Source organism: Argopecten irradians, chromosome 8 (genome assembly GCF_041381155.1).
Source record: "Argopecten irradians isolate NY chromosome 8, Ai_NY, whole genome shotgun sequence".
Taxonomy (NCBI): Eukaryota; Metazoa; Mollusca; class Bivalvia; order Pectinida; family Pectinidae; genus Argopecten; species Argopecten irradians.
In genome coordinates, this window is record NC_091141.1 from 39,357,180 (window position 1) to 39,374,075 (window position 16,896).

Sequence of the window (16,896 nt, forward strand, 5' to 3'; positions counted from 1 at the left end):
TAGAACTTAACCCAGGTCAAAAACCTGAAGGGAAAAATCAATTTGAGGAAGTCATTATCTAGGTCACTGGCCAAGACCCTGTACCTAAGGTCAAATATACAACAAGGTCAAGGTTACAGTTAAATAAGGTCACTGGTCAAGGTCAAATATGAAAGAACAAGACTAAAACAAACAAGGTCAAGGTCAAGTTTAAGGTTACAGTTCATTTCAATAAGGTCAGGACTACTGAAAACCAGGGTCAATTGTCAAGGTCAGGACTACAACAAACAAGGTCACAGGTCAAGGTTGGCTACCTTTAAGGTCAATGTAACCACAAACTTACAAGGTCATTGTTAAAAGTCTAAACATGTAATCAACCTACATGTTGTTTTAAATTAATATCTTCAAATTCTTCTTGACTTCTCAGTCATATAAATGTTGCTTTGTGATCTTATTGATTGTTTGTTTGTTTGATTAATTAACGTCCTATTAACAGCTATGGTCATGTAAGGACGGCCTCCCATGTATGGGGTGTGTTGCGTGTATGTTGTGCAAGGTGCGTGTTTTGGGAGGCTGCGGTATATTCATGTTGTGTCTTCTTGTATAGTGGAACTGTTGTCCTTTTTATAGTGTTATTTCACTGAGGCATGCCGCTGAAGACACCAAGCAACACACCCCACCCGGTCACATTATACTGACAACGGGCGAACCAGTCGTCCCACTCCCTGTATGCTGAGCGCTAAGCAGGAGCAGAAACTAGGGATCTCTAACAATTACGATGGCTAATACCACGATGGCTGATGTGGGTACAGTGACAATTTCCCATTTATCAATTGATCATTTGTTATTGTTCGGAAACCTAAAAATTCAAACAAATCAACTGAAAATGAAGCTTAGGAAGTTTACAAGAAGCCATACACTTCTGTGGCTGGTGTACATTGTATCTGCACATATCTCCCATGAAAAACTTCAAACTGAAAAGCCTCCACTTTGTCACAAAACTGACTCCAATATGTCAAGAAGATGCACTTTCAACATGTCATAATATGGAATTCATATGCTCCATAATGAACTACAAGATGAAGATATCCGAAAATGGACTTCCGTATGTTCCATATGGAAAAAGTATGTCTGAAATATTCTGTAAGTTAAGTAAAACAAGCTGACTTACATTTTGACGTCGGGCGGTGGGTCCCATACACACTCTCCCGTAGTAAGGTTTGCATACATATGCTCCTTTGTCTTCGGCTCGATAATCTCCACCCATTCCCATCTGGAAAGACAGAATAAACATTTATAAAATCCTCCAAAACAAGATATAAAACAAAGCTAGTAAAAATATCTAGAATAAAAGAACTTGAATTAAAGAATTAAAGAAAATGAATCAAATGAAGTCCATCGTCAAATATGCAATGTCCAACATAGAATTTGTTGGGATATTTCATTTTGAAAGTTTTCTATTACCATATTCGACCCAATAAGCGCCCATGTCCCTGTAAGCGCCCTCCTCCTTTTTGAGGCCTCGATTTCAATTGTCCACACATAAATAAAGACCAAAACAACAAAATACTGTCTAGATTTGCAATAATTTCGTCATATTAGCACCTTTTCATTTTTTTCAATGTTTTAAACGTCCTGGGCGCTTATTGGGTCGAATATTGTATGTGCAGTCAATGTACCAGATGATGAAATATATTGCATTTTGTTTGCAAAAGGTTTTAATTCTATTCATATATAGTAAGTTTACTATGTAAGACTAAAGGTTTATCTCATTTACCTCTGAAATTCCATAATAGACTGGTCTAATGTTTGATTTGGAAGAGTCTAAATGTGTATTGAGGGGTGAATGATTTTGATAACCCATCAAATTGTTACATCTTTTTATGACAATGAAGAATTACACCAGCACTAGTCAATAATATTCAGTCAGAACTGTACATTATATGATCTTTTTATTGTGAGACTTTTACATGTGTATTTGCCATTTCCATGAATGTTTTCCCGATATCTGAATAATGGCCGTCGTTACCATACATACAGATACAGTGTATATACCACTCATTACTTTGATTGTACCAAATAGCTAGCATTTCCCTCCAATGCAAGTATACTGATTATTATTTTATGTCCATCAGATAAAAAACGTAGATAAGTTCCCTTTTTACTTCTTACTTTGGATCTCTCTTTGATCGATAGTAAAACCGCTATTGAAATATAACACTGATAGTTTCTTCTACATGCCGAAACTAGGTCACCCGATGGCCTGGAGAACCAATACCCCACAAAACTGCTTTTTATGTACTAAATCTTTATATCTTAAATAAACAATTATGTTCTCTGGTATCAGGTTCAATAGATAGATAGTATATTTTGCCGCAACTGGAAACTGCTGGTGATTTTCTATCGGCAAGAAAATATAGAAACAAAATGGCACCAGTGTCAAGATTTCGTGTGTGTTTTGGGTATTGGTGAAGATATCAAGTGTAGGTTGTTACCCCCTTACGACACATTTTGGTTCTTCTTGATCAATGACTAGACCAGTGCATTACGAAATTTCAGGGACGAATAGCTTCACCTGAATGTTATTTATATGATATAAAGAAAAACTTTCTTCATTTCAAAGTGTCACCTCACTGAAGCAATATTTCGCCAAAGATATCAAACAAGAAAAAAAAAATGTAATAATTGCTACTTAAAGGGATATAAATGCAGAAATAAAACTTGAAATGGTCACCCCTCATAAATGTTGGTATAGCTTGTATGGTTACCGTACTAGAATAGTCATCATAGAGGGAAAGCTGAGCATGGTTTTATTACCGTATTTGACCCAATAAGTGCCCAGGGGGTTTCAAAAAATTGAAAAGGTGCTTAATAAGACATAATTATTGCAAATCTATACAGTAATGTGTAGTTTTGGTCTCTCTTTATGCCTGGGCAATTGAAATTGAGGCCTCAAAAAGGGGGAGGGGCGTTTATAGGGACATGGGCGCTAATTGGGTCGAATACGGTAGATAAAGTTGAAACTGCCTGTAGATAGAGTAACAATGAAACCTACAGAGTTGAAACTGCCTGTAGATAGAGAGACAATGAAAACTACAGACAGAATATTGAAATAGAACATGTTAATGACGTCTAGAGCAAATTCTGCTTTCTATCAAATTTCCTGTATTGTCTGACACTATGATGGCCCAATAGAAATGTTATCACTCGGACGTGGGGACAAATTCAATAATCGATAGAAATCTACTGAATCTTTGACAAGGTCTTCTTAAAACACTTATCCTATCTGATCTAGACACAACCTCAACGAATCATCGCCGTAAACGTCCATATTTAGGCGTGTAAATCTAAACAGCCCTACAGAAATGTTTCCGAGACATCGCTCTTGTTCTTTTGACTGCCAAGGTGAAACAGAGCAGAAGGCACATCATAATATGTCTGCTACAACTCCTTATCATCAACCACAAATACACCTTTGACATGTCCCAACTGCCATTTACACGATATTATCCTTTTTAGCAGTCTGGAAAATTCCGGACCTGGAGACTTGGCACAGACAGAATCGGAGTTCTGGAGACTCGAAGGCGTTGACATTGACAAAGTCAATAGCTGTTCGTACTATTGATAGGTATTTTGTCAATGTTGATCTTAAGATGACTTAAAGTAATCAAATTGAAGAAAGTAAATAATTTTTTTTAAATATTTGTTAAAGAAAATAGGAGTAGGACAGTTGGTTGGTTAGTTTCATGTACAAAACATCCTATTCAAAATAACATTGAAGGACAACCTCCTCTGTATGAGATAGGCATGTGGTGGATGCTTGTAGGTTTTGGGAGACTGCAGTATGTTTGTGTCTCCTTGTTATAGAGGAACTCTCGCCCATTAACTAGTGCTACCATACAGAGTCTTTATCATATACTGCCACAGATACTAAACAGCACACACAATGTCACTGGGAATCTCCAAGATCATTCATTTACAGTATTGGGACTTTGTAGAGGTAAAATCAGAGTTAAACAGTTGGAACTAAATCTTGAAACCAAAGGTGATAGCATTTCATTTTCTAAGCCAACAACATGACTGGTCTGTACTGTTGTGGTCTACCGTTACAAACGTGAGGAATGCATCATAAATCAATGTTAAATGAATCAATGGAATGTAAAGATGGTTAAGATATTGTCCATTGGCAGGAATCGACATTTTCATTGCCCTAGAATCTGTGCAATTGGCTTCCAACATACTCAGCATTAGGTTTAGGTAGCCACCAGATGCTACAAGACCTGATTGAAACCAGTCCGGGCCATTAATCACAGGACAATTAAACAATCAGATCTAGAGTATGCAAAAAATATTTCAAAGGAAAAAATATTTCTAGTAGCTTATCAAGACAATGATTAAAAAATTATCAATTAATTCTTTTATTAATCTATGAAGCATATCTGACAAATAATGACTTCAATTTTATATGATTCTGTCAAGCGTATTAAAATGGAGCTTTAGACAAATACATTTTTTTTATTCTGACTTATCAACTAAATCCTTGAATGTTTATTGAACCTGAAAATGCTTCAATGAAATGTGAAGATAAGTGAAATCAAATGTTTTTTTTGACACCAGAAACACATGAGCCATTAAACTATGGTATCTGATTACCGAAGCTTTATATTCCTGTTACACCAACATGTGTTTTATATGTCAAAATAAACACAGAATACAACCGTACAACAGGAGCCAGGGAGTCAAATGCAGTACTCGATAGGAGCAAGAGAGTCAAATGCAGTACTCGATAGGAGCAAGAGAGTCAAATTCAGTACTCGACAGGAGCAAGAGAGTCAAATGCAGTACTCGATAGGAGCAAGAGAGTCAAATGCAGTACTCGATAGGAGCAAGAGAGTCAAATTCAGTACTCGACAGGAGCAAGAGAGTCAAATGCAGTACTCGATAGGAGCAAGAGAGTCAAATGCAGTACTCGATAGGAGCAAGAGAGTCAAATGCAGTACTCGATAGGAGCAAGAGAGTCAAATTCAGTACTCGACAGGAGCCAGGGAGTCAAATTCAGTACTTGATAGGAGCCAGGGAGTCAAATTCAGTACTTGACAGGAGCCAGGGAGTCAAATTCAGTACTTGACAGGAGCGAGGGAGTCAAATTCAGTACTCGTCAGGAGCCAGGGAGTCAAATTCAGTACTCGTCAGGAGCTAGGGAGTCAAATTCAGTACTCGTCAGGAGCCAGGGAGTCAAATTCAGTACTCGTCAGGAGCCAGGGAGTCAAATTCAGTACTCGACAGGAGCCAGGGAGTCAAATTCAGTACTTGACAGGAGCCAGGGAGTCAAATTCAGTACTCGACAGGAGCCAGGGAGTCAAATTCAGTACTCGTCAGGAGCCAGGGAGTCAAATTCAGTACTCGTCAGGAGCCAGGGAGTCAAATTCAGTACTCGTCAGGAGCCAGGGAGTCAAATTCAGTTCTTGAAATAATACATTATAATGCCTTGAATGTGTATAACATGATCAAAATGCATTATAAAGTTAAATTAGGTGATGAACTTAAAATCCAACCCATTCACCCCTGAAGACACATTTAGGCTCTTCTGAATCAAAGACTAGATCAGTCCATTATGGAGTTTCAGGGGTGGATGAATTAAGTAATAAATATGAGTACTTTAAAAAAAATATTTTTCTGATTGTTTTCTTCTGATTTCAATTGTTCATAGTGATATTTTAGCATATTTTTAGACAATTTTCTGACAGTCTTTGCTATCTCAAAGCTGCATGGTAGCCTGGGTGAGTCTGAAGAGGGATAAAAACATTAGTCACAAATTCTTTCCCCAGTCCTAAAAAGGTTATAATCATATGTTAAGCAAATATATAAATAGAACAAGATTCTGGTTTATATTTTGACCTTCATTTGCGGAATTTGACATAGAGACTTGGTAAAATAGTTACAATGTCAAGCAAATTGAAGCCAGGAAAGCTTTTTCCATATAGGGAACTAAAAAAATGTTTTGTTAACATTCAAATACGATTTTCCTCCTGTGTTAAGTGGAGGAAAAGAGTGGGCTAACCCATAACATCCTCCGGGACAGCTTGACATCCTTCCGTACCACACTAAGGCTGTATGTGTATCAAAAAAGTATAAAACATTTCTATAGCCATCATATATACATAGTGTCAACAAATATTTTCATGTTTCAATATTTTCCCCTTTTATATAATTACATCCATAAAAAAATGGATCAGAATACTTCCACTGCAGGCTTTTGGGGAATTTTGTCCTAAAAAGGTCAAAGACAGATGAATTTGTACAGGAAATTTCTATGGATGTCTGATTTATTCTTTTAAAGGTTCTCATAGCCGACTGTAATTGTACAACAAGTAAGATGTCCTTTATAGATTGATGATCTTTATATGGAGATGTCCTTAAAGACATGTTTACCTTATATGGAGATGTCCTTTAAAGACATGTATACCTTATATGGGGGTGTCCTTTATAGACAGGTGTCCTTTAAAGACAGGTGTCACTTATATGAATATGTCCTTTATAGAAAGGTGCTCCTTATATGGAGATGCCCTTTAAAGATTGGTATCCCTTATAAGGAGGTATTCCCTTATAAGGAGGTATCCTTTATAGACAGGTACTCCTTATATGGAAATGTCCTTTAAAGAAAGGTATCCCTTAGAAGGAGGTATTCGTTAAAGACAATGTGCTCCTTATTAGGAGTGCTCTTTAAAGACAGGTGTCCTTCATTGTGTTACCTATAATAGGTATATAGATATGTGTTCCTTATAAATATATGTCCTATAACCATTTCTTTATAGACAATTATCATTAATGCCTAAATGCCCATCATAAAAAGTTGACATTACTTGGTTTGTATTTAAAACAATAAGGACAGGCCTTTTAGAAGAAATCATCAGGTATGATGTTTTGTTTTCATTTTTTATCCTGATAATATAGTGTTGTTGGGGTGTATTATAACCTGAACACCTATAGGTATACAGACACCTGTTATCTGACATGATCAAACCTATCTATGTAAGCTTTCCCGGTATAGATATATTTAGTCCTGACAAAGTTCTATGGTCTATACTATTTGCAGAGCTATAGAACGATGTAGACAGTGATCAGGTAACGCCTGTCAAACTTTCTCAATTATATTCACCCATTCATACAATATTCTATCGTGAATCGTTATCTGATTTCACAGTCCTTTATCAAAGTTAAATATCATACATATACAAAAGAAAATAAACTCTCAAAACTTACTGATATATACCTAGTAAATTAAAGCAGATACTCGCTGAGCTAACCGAATACTTTTGTTTTTAATGGTTTGTATATTAAAGTGTTTTGTATACTGGACACGCCTGATACATTATATAGATCAAGCTTAAAAAACTGAAATCAAATGAACCATGACCTTACACATATAGATGAGAATGAACACAATTGCCTTACCCATAACTACGCGATCGGTGATTTAAGAAATTCCTTAACATTCTCCGTTCAAAATGTCAGGTTGTCACCCAAGAATGGATTAAATCCCAACGATACAACAACATCGATGTGTCGCCATCATTCAGACCCAAGTGCGGACTCGTGCTGAAGGACTTCCTGTTTAAACACTGCGATATCTTTGTGTATGTATATAGAAAGTTAATGGATAAGTTCACACACACATATAATATATATATACTATAGCTGATGTAGTTTATACACCAATCAACTAGTGCAATTTATTAATGAAAATCTTATTGAGGAGAGGAGACGCGTTATCGATAAGCAATCTCCGACTTACATAAGTGGATGGCCATACAAAACACCATGTTTTGACTTCCTCAGTTGTGTCTAGACTCAAGGACGAAAGAGATGTTTTGGCGTCGTGGATTACACTCCTAAGTTTGTGTTTCCATTGCTATGGCTATATTATGTACAAGTACAATACACATCAAATATCCTGAAAATCAGGATTGTGAAACAAAATTCTAAAGACAAAACATACAACTGAAATTTTTCTGTATTTGTCTAACTTTAATTGCCAAGAACACCTTCAAATATTCAAGGACATATACTACATGTATTCAACAAAATATTTCTGTATTTGTCTATTGGTGTACCACAAACCTCATCATTGGAGACAAGTCAAACATTTCTGCTATTCTTAACTACCATGTTATATTATACATATAGACAAACCTGGCTATAAAAACCATCCAAGGGCCAAAGGAAAAGTAGTCTTTATACATAGGTCAAAATGAGTTATAAATGACCTTTTACGGCCCTAAGAAAGTGGTCTTTATACAGAGGTGGTCCCTAATGCAGATTTCACAAAAGACATTTATAAACCAGTTTGGACAAATACAGCGTACAGAAAGTTGAACTCTGACCCCTGAGGATCGTAGACACAGACAAAAGGTTATTTAATTCATCAAACCACACCCCCATTATAACCCATAATAGTAAAATAAAATCAGTCCAATTCCATTCATATTACTAAAATCAGTCCAATTCCATTCATAGATGTTTTTGTGTTGTAGATTTCTCAAAGATACCATCTCAATGACAGCAGTCGATCTTTATATACAAGTACAGCATGTAGAAGTTTAATTCCCAAAGCAGGATGGTTGACAGATTGAATCGGAATAATAGCAACACATTTAAATATATCTCTTACAGTTTAAAAACTAAAGCCTTTCAACAACTACGGCGTAATCTCTGGAAAATCTATTACAAAAAATATTGAATGGGACAAAAAGTGTTTTTTGTTATCAAGGAAATGGCAAACAATAGGTTCAAAAGAGTAAAACGAGGATAAAATATTTTTACTTATATGCAAAATGTTTTTTCCTTTACTTCAGGGAAATCACAATTTTCTTTCGTGCTTAGCAATGCTAACATCATTATTCCATTATACCAAAGCCTTGGTCTTGATAATAACAACAATGGCATTGTGGGATTGAAAGTTCCGGCTGGACTCCATTCATGACGATCTCACGATATCCTTTATTTTTTCTATGCTAAATCTGATCTAAATTCATGATGTTTCTGGATTAGGACAATCAGAAGAATACATAAAGCTCCTTCAATATAATTGAAATCATATAACAGACTCTGGTATCATAACTAAATGACTACAATTTGTATCAAAATTCATGCCGTCCAACATTTTCTTTTTAAAAAGGTGCAATTTCACGTGTGTATAAAATATATCCCTTATATTATAAGCGCCACTCCACTCTTTCTTAGGCTTCAATTTCACTAACTTTGAATTAAATGCAGACTGAAAATATTAAAACTGTCTTGGTTTCCTTACTGATATCTTTTGCAAATTGATTTATGGCTTACTTTGAAGAATAATTTTATGAAAGGCTAGTCCCAATTTGTTTTTATTAAGCGACCCTTATTTGCTTCAATATTCAAGCACCCTGGGCGCATATTGGGCCAAATATGGTACCTGTTTTAACCTAATCAATCAAATAATTTTAAAAGTAATGATTTGTCAAATCCATAAATATTGACCAAAAGGCATCATATAAGTACAAATATACAAACATTTCATGATTAATCACCAAATGTAAATGTTACATATCAACAATCATTCAGAGAATTGCCCTTAATAGATTACAGGGACAGTATGTACAGATATTTAATACATTATCTTATTCATTCTAGAATTATAACATATACAGGCCTCTTGGTGCACATTGCCACCCTCAGGCGACATGATTGTCTTAGATCATATAAATTGTATGACGCAAAATACCACTCATGCATTGTCACCTAATGAACCACGCTGCATGTACAGCCATAATTGCATACACTCAAATATACAAAACGAATCTTAATTAAATAAATCAATTAAGAATGTCTCTTCTTTTGTAAATTTTCAGCCTCTTATAGCTATCCTCTAAGGAACAGTATTGTACCAAAAGCAGCTAAGTAAAATCCATTATGAATTTCCAATTTGCTATTATGCCGTAATTGTGGGAGGGGGTGTATTAGCGATATTTTGTAAATGTAACAGTGACAAAAAAGTAAGAACAATCCTAGAAATTTATAATGCATACCAAATGACTGATAACACAATCTTGTGTCCCAAGGACAGGGACTTTTCATCAATCAAGCAAGTTTAATTAATTTCATGAAATTTTTGGTGCCGTAAAATTTTATTGTAAAATTAATTTTGCACAATTAAGTTTGTGCATCACTGCATATATTCAATATAGAAAATGCCAATTGCAAAAACATAATTTAGTATACACTTTTTGACAACAAATACATTAAAATGAAATGATCAATAATTTATGTAGTTTTTACAAAATTTAGGTCAGTATTTTTTTTACCTATTAATGTGGGTCCATTAGTTCATATGTATTAGTATCATGTGACAAATGGGATGTGTTGTTCTGGTGTCTTAGCCATATACAGGCAAACCTGCCTTAGGGACCACCTCTGTATTAAGACCACCTGCTTTATAAACCTTTCTCGATCAGGGTCCAAAATAGTCGATTCCGACACCATTTGCACAGTGTATAAAGATGACTTTGATAAAATGAAGACCATTTTTCTAGGTTCCTTTGGTGGTCTTTATAGACAGGTTTGATTGTACTTCATACCGCTATAAATTAGGTGAAAGAATCACTATCACAAAAGGACACAAAATAAGTACATCTACCAAAATCTCTAACAATATACTGGCACTAACCACATGCATACAGAGACATTCATGAGACCTTAAATCACATGGCTGTTGGTAGGATGTTTAGGCAAACTAAAGCCAAACTCCATCAAAACAAACATATGTAAATACACATTACAGTAATGAAGGATCAGAAAGCCTATTGTAGTTTCCCTGACTCAGTGGCTCAGATCGGGCTCAACCAAAAAACCTATGCATCATTTCCCTAATGTTTTGAATATAAACTAAGCTACAGTATAATGGATAATATGCAAATGAGTTTTACTTGAACTTAAGTCTCTAATGCTATTGACATTCTAGGTAAATTGCTTGTCAAGCCATACTAATTGTATTTTTGTTATTTACAAATTTTACACAGTATGCATTTTGACAAAGAGCTACAAAATTACCAAAACTGAAAGTCGACAAAAAGGATCAGGTCTGGTTTTTATCAGTGTCTATTTTACAAAGATGTACTTTTCAACACTACATTTTAAATTGCAAAATCTTACAAGAAAACAGGGCATGTATATCATGTTATACTCAAAACTATAAAATGTTTTGACCAAATTGATACCAAAGTAAGGTTTAACAGTGATCTTAATGAAACGCTTTTAAATTAAGCATCTAAATCTTTTTACAAAAAAAAATTCTCATGAAGAGACAGAGAATTTTTTAAATTGTTTCTGTAACATTTCCTCCAATGCCTCAATAGTTCATCTCAGTGAAACCTTTAGCAATTAATTTTCAGTTGCTTTTTCTCCAATATGCGGACGAAGATTTACAATGTGGCACCAGCGTCAATTTCACAGCTGTCTCTGAAGGGTGAAAAGTCATCAGCGCCCAACTGTATACCTCTGAGTCCACAGGGGCATGGAAACAAAACATTCCTTACCCAGAGCAATAATTAGAAACTGCAATATCACTGGGTGGCTGATATTTCTCTATGATGTTTGGTGGCAGCAAGGCTTTCACATCTTTTCGGCCTGAGTTATCTGTGTGGACATTTACAGGGTATAGCACATGTGTAACTACATCACAAGATCATTTTCATCGACCAGAAAAGAAAAACTGGCTGTAAAAAGACTTGTAGACATCCCTGCAGCACCAGTTATTTATTTGAAATGCTCTTTAATAGATTTGGCTTGCTTTCAACATGTAAACCGGTGTCCTAAGAAACATGATAGGCCAGGGGACAATACTAGTACTGCATGTGTACTTTCATCCATTCTGTGGAAATTTCAAGCTGTTTTTTGTGGGTAGTAATATTTGTTTGTCTTCGTAACAATGACTGGATAGATGTATTAAACAAACTTTTGCTTTTTTATATTCTTGGTTTCTAACATCCTTAAAATGATGACAATTTCTACACAAAAACAAAAAACATTCATGCTGTAATAGTACATAGTACATATAGTACAATAATTCTATACCCTGACGATACAATATACCTGAGCATGTGTTCGTAAGACATGCCATCTCTACAAACAAACATGCAGTAAAGGACACCTCTATAAAAAGGACACCTGTCTATAAAGGACGACTCTTTATAAAGGACACCTGTCAATAAAGGACAGATCAATAAACTCCATTAGGTGCAATTAAGTATAGAATTGACCTCTGCATTAAGGGACACTTGTCTACAAAGGACAGATTTATAAACTCAATTAGGTGCAATTAAGTAGAGCATTGACCTCTGCATAAAGGATACCTGTCTACAAAGGACAGATTTATAAACTCAATTAGGTGCAATTCACTATAGAATTGACCTCTGCATTAAAGACACTTTCCTATAAATGACATTATTGCTATGGCCATTTGGTGTTCTTTATGGACAGGTTTGACTGTACTTACTGCTAGAACAACCTATATTATAACTGTAAGACTTGCATAGCTGGTTGTTTTCAATAAAACTACAAATGCTCATTCTTCTGGATCTCCTGGTCTCACTCTCCTAATACTTTCTTGTAGTAAAACTCCATGTTTTTGTTAAATTGGTCATAAGTTTAGACTACAGTTTTGATATTATGGCTTTGTTTTTATTTTTTGTAAATTTTCGGCAGAAATCCAGATTTGGTTGAGAGTCCAGAGAATTTCTAATAATTATTGCTCGATCATAAAATGTCTTTTCTTGGGAGTATCAATACACATTAGCTGCCTGTCTGTTTCTCCTCACTGACGACGGACAGACAATTTATGCAAACATTTTATCGTTCAAATATACATACTGTCATTACATCTACATATTCTGTCCCATCGAGGGGATTCCAGTACACAGTAGTCATATCTGGTCTAACACCTTCAATCTCCATTGATATACATTGTGTATTTGTAGCCTAATAATTATGTACATACAATATGTCTACGTCTGCAAAAAGTATGAGAGTTTTGACGAAGGAATAACAACTGTCCGACAAAATCAATGTCTTAATCTGAACCTGTGGATCTGTTACTATGAACACACAAAAGCTTCTTGTATAACCAAAATTTCTGATTGTTATTCATCCTATTGATTAACAATAGAGGTCATCTAAAAAACCAAAGGACGTAGAGAAAACCACAGACCAATGACAACTTATAGTACCTGCATGGCAACCTACCTAACGTGGGATTCAAACTCGAAACCTGGAGTAGGAGGGCTAGAAACAATATGTTGGAGAACTTTGACCACTCGGCCACTGTGACTCTTGTTATGAACAGGTTATTTTTTAAATTCAACAGCTTCATAAAATTATTTAATTGATATCCAAAAAATTAAAAAGCCAGTTGTCTGTAGAACAGGTTTCTGTGACAATCACCATTAGACAAATATGATTTTGAATTCAAACGATACAGTTATCTTTGAATATGTTAGCCACATTCCTATAGACATTTAGCTTTGTGATTGATTGTCACATTAGAAATCTACACTAACAAATGATGTCACATTACAGTGATGTTTCTTCTTATACAACAGGGGTCAGTAAACGACCCCATTCCCAATGCCAAACCCCCTATTTTTTTCCCAATTACAATGAAAAATTCCTAAATCAAATCGCTGAGAAACAAATAAAACCAAGAAATCTCTCCCCTCGTTGTCTAATCTAAAACAAACTACACTGAAACTGTTTTAATGGTTGTCATCTCTTGATGAAATGAATCAGTTCACTGTTTCACAATATCTAATCACTTATTATACCATATTCAGTAATGGGTAGCTTTTCCCTAAAACTGCTCTTTTTGCGATTAAAAATTCCCAATTTGTTACAAAAAATTTTCCACCAAATCACTGCATTATCAAAATCATATCTAATGACCCAGAAAAACTATTTATTACTCATATCTTATTCTTATAGATCTGGTTATAAGATAATGTTCAATAAATTTTATAATTCATAACAGCGCCCCAACATAAATGAAAACAATAAAAGAACTAAATAATCTTTAATTCACAGCATAGTACAAGTAATAAAAATGAAGTATGGAAGACAATTTAATTCAAAGAAAATTCAAAGATAAGTAAGACATGATATTCACACCTTTGAATATTCGACTTCCTTTCGAGATTGACTTTTTTGAACTGAACAACATGACGTTTTTGAAAAACTGAACAACATGAATTCTAAACAGTGCATCTATCAGAATGAACATATATACGTTCTTTTCAAATTAATTTCACTTTCATAATTGAAAAGTTTCTGGAAATTCATGAAATTCACAAAGAAATGATATAGATTTAATTGCATTGATGTGATACTTACGACCATATTCCATTTCCTCTCATTGCTGAACTGCTACAGTGTGTGATAACAATACATCTCAATAGCACCACCACAGAAAGTAAGATTGTTTACACAGAAATCCCCTGGTACAATGTCACAGAAACTCTACAAAATCTCTGGTCGGTCACATAAGTTGTTTCACCAAAATAAGATGAGAAAAAAAATCAAATTAATCCAGGTTCAATGTTGACGGAGTCCAGCTGAGACTGAGTGGCACAAGACGAATATCAAATCTTAATGGAAATATTGGATGTTTTCTTCAACATTCAACCACCATGACTTGTAAAGTGTTACAATATACATGCACAGTGCATATATATATACAGATCCAGGAGGTGATATAGAGAATGCCTGTAGAGCCAGTGCAATGTCTACTGAGTGACTCTAGTGCAGTCTATGGAACGCCACACTGGGATGTGCAGTCAGCAGCCCCAGCCTCCGTACCAGTGGCAGACACACAGTCAGTGGTCCATATATCAGTGTTAGTCTGTGTGAATTACAAACCCATTCACAGGTCCACCTATATATAGTGGTGAATTACAAACCAATTCACAGGTCCACCTATATACAGAGGTGAATTACAAACCCATTCACAGGTCCACCTATATATAGTGGTAAATTACAAACCAATTCACAGGTCCACCTATATACAGAGGTGAATTACAAACCCATTAACAGGTCCACCTATATACAGTAGTGAATTACAAACCCATTCACAGGTCCAACTATATATAGTGAATTACAAACCCATTCACAGGTCCACCTATATACAGTGAATTACAAACCCATTCATAGGTCTATCTATATATAGTGAATTACAAACCCATTCACAGGTCCACCTATATACAGTAGTGAATTACAAACCCATTCACAGGTCCACCTATATAGAGTGGTGAATTACAAACCCATTCACAGGTCCACCTATATACAGTAGTGAATTACAAACCCATTCACAGGTCCACCTATATATAGTGAATTACGAACCCATTCACAGGTCCACCTATATATAGTGGTGAATTACAAACCCATTCACCACAGGGGGCCAACTCAATGAAAATGGATATTGTCATACATTTTTTTTGTATTTGGTGGATGGGCTGATGAGTATATATGACAGTCATGTGATTTTTTTTGCAAAAATACCAGATTTGAATTTTTTTTTTAAATCGGGATATTTACTATAAAACAGAGAAAGGGACGACAGTCGCCATATTGGATTTTTTACCCCCACCTCGATTAAAGTTAATTTTTTCACAATAGTATACCTTTTTTCCTAGAGTCATAGTCACGCATCAGTCCTCCGATAATCCATAAATACACACATACCATGCAAAAGCACATTAGATGATGTCTATATAGTCAAACGCAATATTTTAATCCAAAATTACCGGCGCTTTCTGACTTGTGACATCGAAAGCAACGTTCTAGTGAATAGCGATTAGAGTGACTTCCCCTGCAATGTCATTCAATGGGTTTAGTCAGAGGTATTCCGATACGTTTTAATATTCAAATTTTCCGCGAAAACAAACGTATCGGAATATCTCTGATTAAACCCATTGAATTACACTGCAGGGGAAGTCACTCTAGTCGCTCTTTACTAGGACGTTGCTTTCGATGTCACAAGTCAGAAAGCGCCGGTAATTTTGGATTAAAATATTGCGTTTGACTATATAGACATCGTTTATATGCTTTTGCATGGTATGTGTGTGATTATGGATTATCGGAGGACTGATGCGTGACTATGACTCTAGGAAAAAAGGTATACTATTGTGAAAAAAATAACTTTAATCGAGGTGGGGGTAAAAAATCCAATATGGCGACTGTCGTCCCTTTCTCTGTTTTATAGTAAATATCCCGATTTTTTAATAATTTTTCAAATCTGGTATTTTTGGAAAAAAAATCACATGACTGTCATATATACTCATCAGTCCATCCACCAAATACAAAAATGAATGACAACATTCATTTTCCTTGAGTTGGCCCCCTGTGCCATTCACAGGTCCACCTATATATAGTGAATTACAAACCATTCACAGGTACACCTATATAGAGTGGTGAATTACAAACCCATTCACAGGTCCACCTATATATAGTGAATTACAAACCCATTCACAGGTCTACCTATATACAGTGGTGAAATACAAACCCATTCACAGGTCCACCTATATACAGTAGTGAATTACAAACCCATTCACAGGTCCACCTATATTAAGTGGTGAATTACAAACCCATTATCAGGTCCACCTATATACAGTAATGAATTACAAACCCATTCACAGGTCCACCTATATACAGTGAATTACAAACCCATTCACAGGTCCACCTATATATAGTTGTGAATTACAAACCCATTATTCACAGGTCCACCTATTTACAGTGGTGAATTACAAACCCATTCAAAGGTCCACCTATATACAGTAGTGAATTACAAACCCATTCACGGGTCCACCTACATATACAGTGGTGAATTACAAACCCATT

The 16,896-nt window shown here is 35.3% G+C and overlaps 1 protein-coding gene across 12 annotated transcripts in view; it reads right to left on the reverse strand.

Moving 5' to 3' along the window:
- LOC138330331 (rho GTPase-activating protein 39-like) overlaps positions 1-16,896 on the reverse strand; it is a 157,021-nt gene that overhangs the window by 117,647 nt on the left and 22,478 nt on the right. For 10 of the 12 annotated variants that reach the window (XM_069277886.1, XM_069277885.1, XM_069277884.1 and 7 more), the window contains exon 2: positions 1,151-1,252. In XM_069277886.1, the coding sequence (XP_069133987.1) occupies positions 1,151-1,252 (102 nt within the window). Of the gene's footprint in view, positions 1-1,150; positions 1,253-7,434; positions 7,589-14,394; positions 14,720-16,896 lie in introns of those variants that run through there. The other 2 variants (XM_069277883.1, XM_069277882.1) reach the window with 2 other exon arrangements.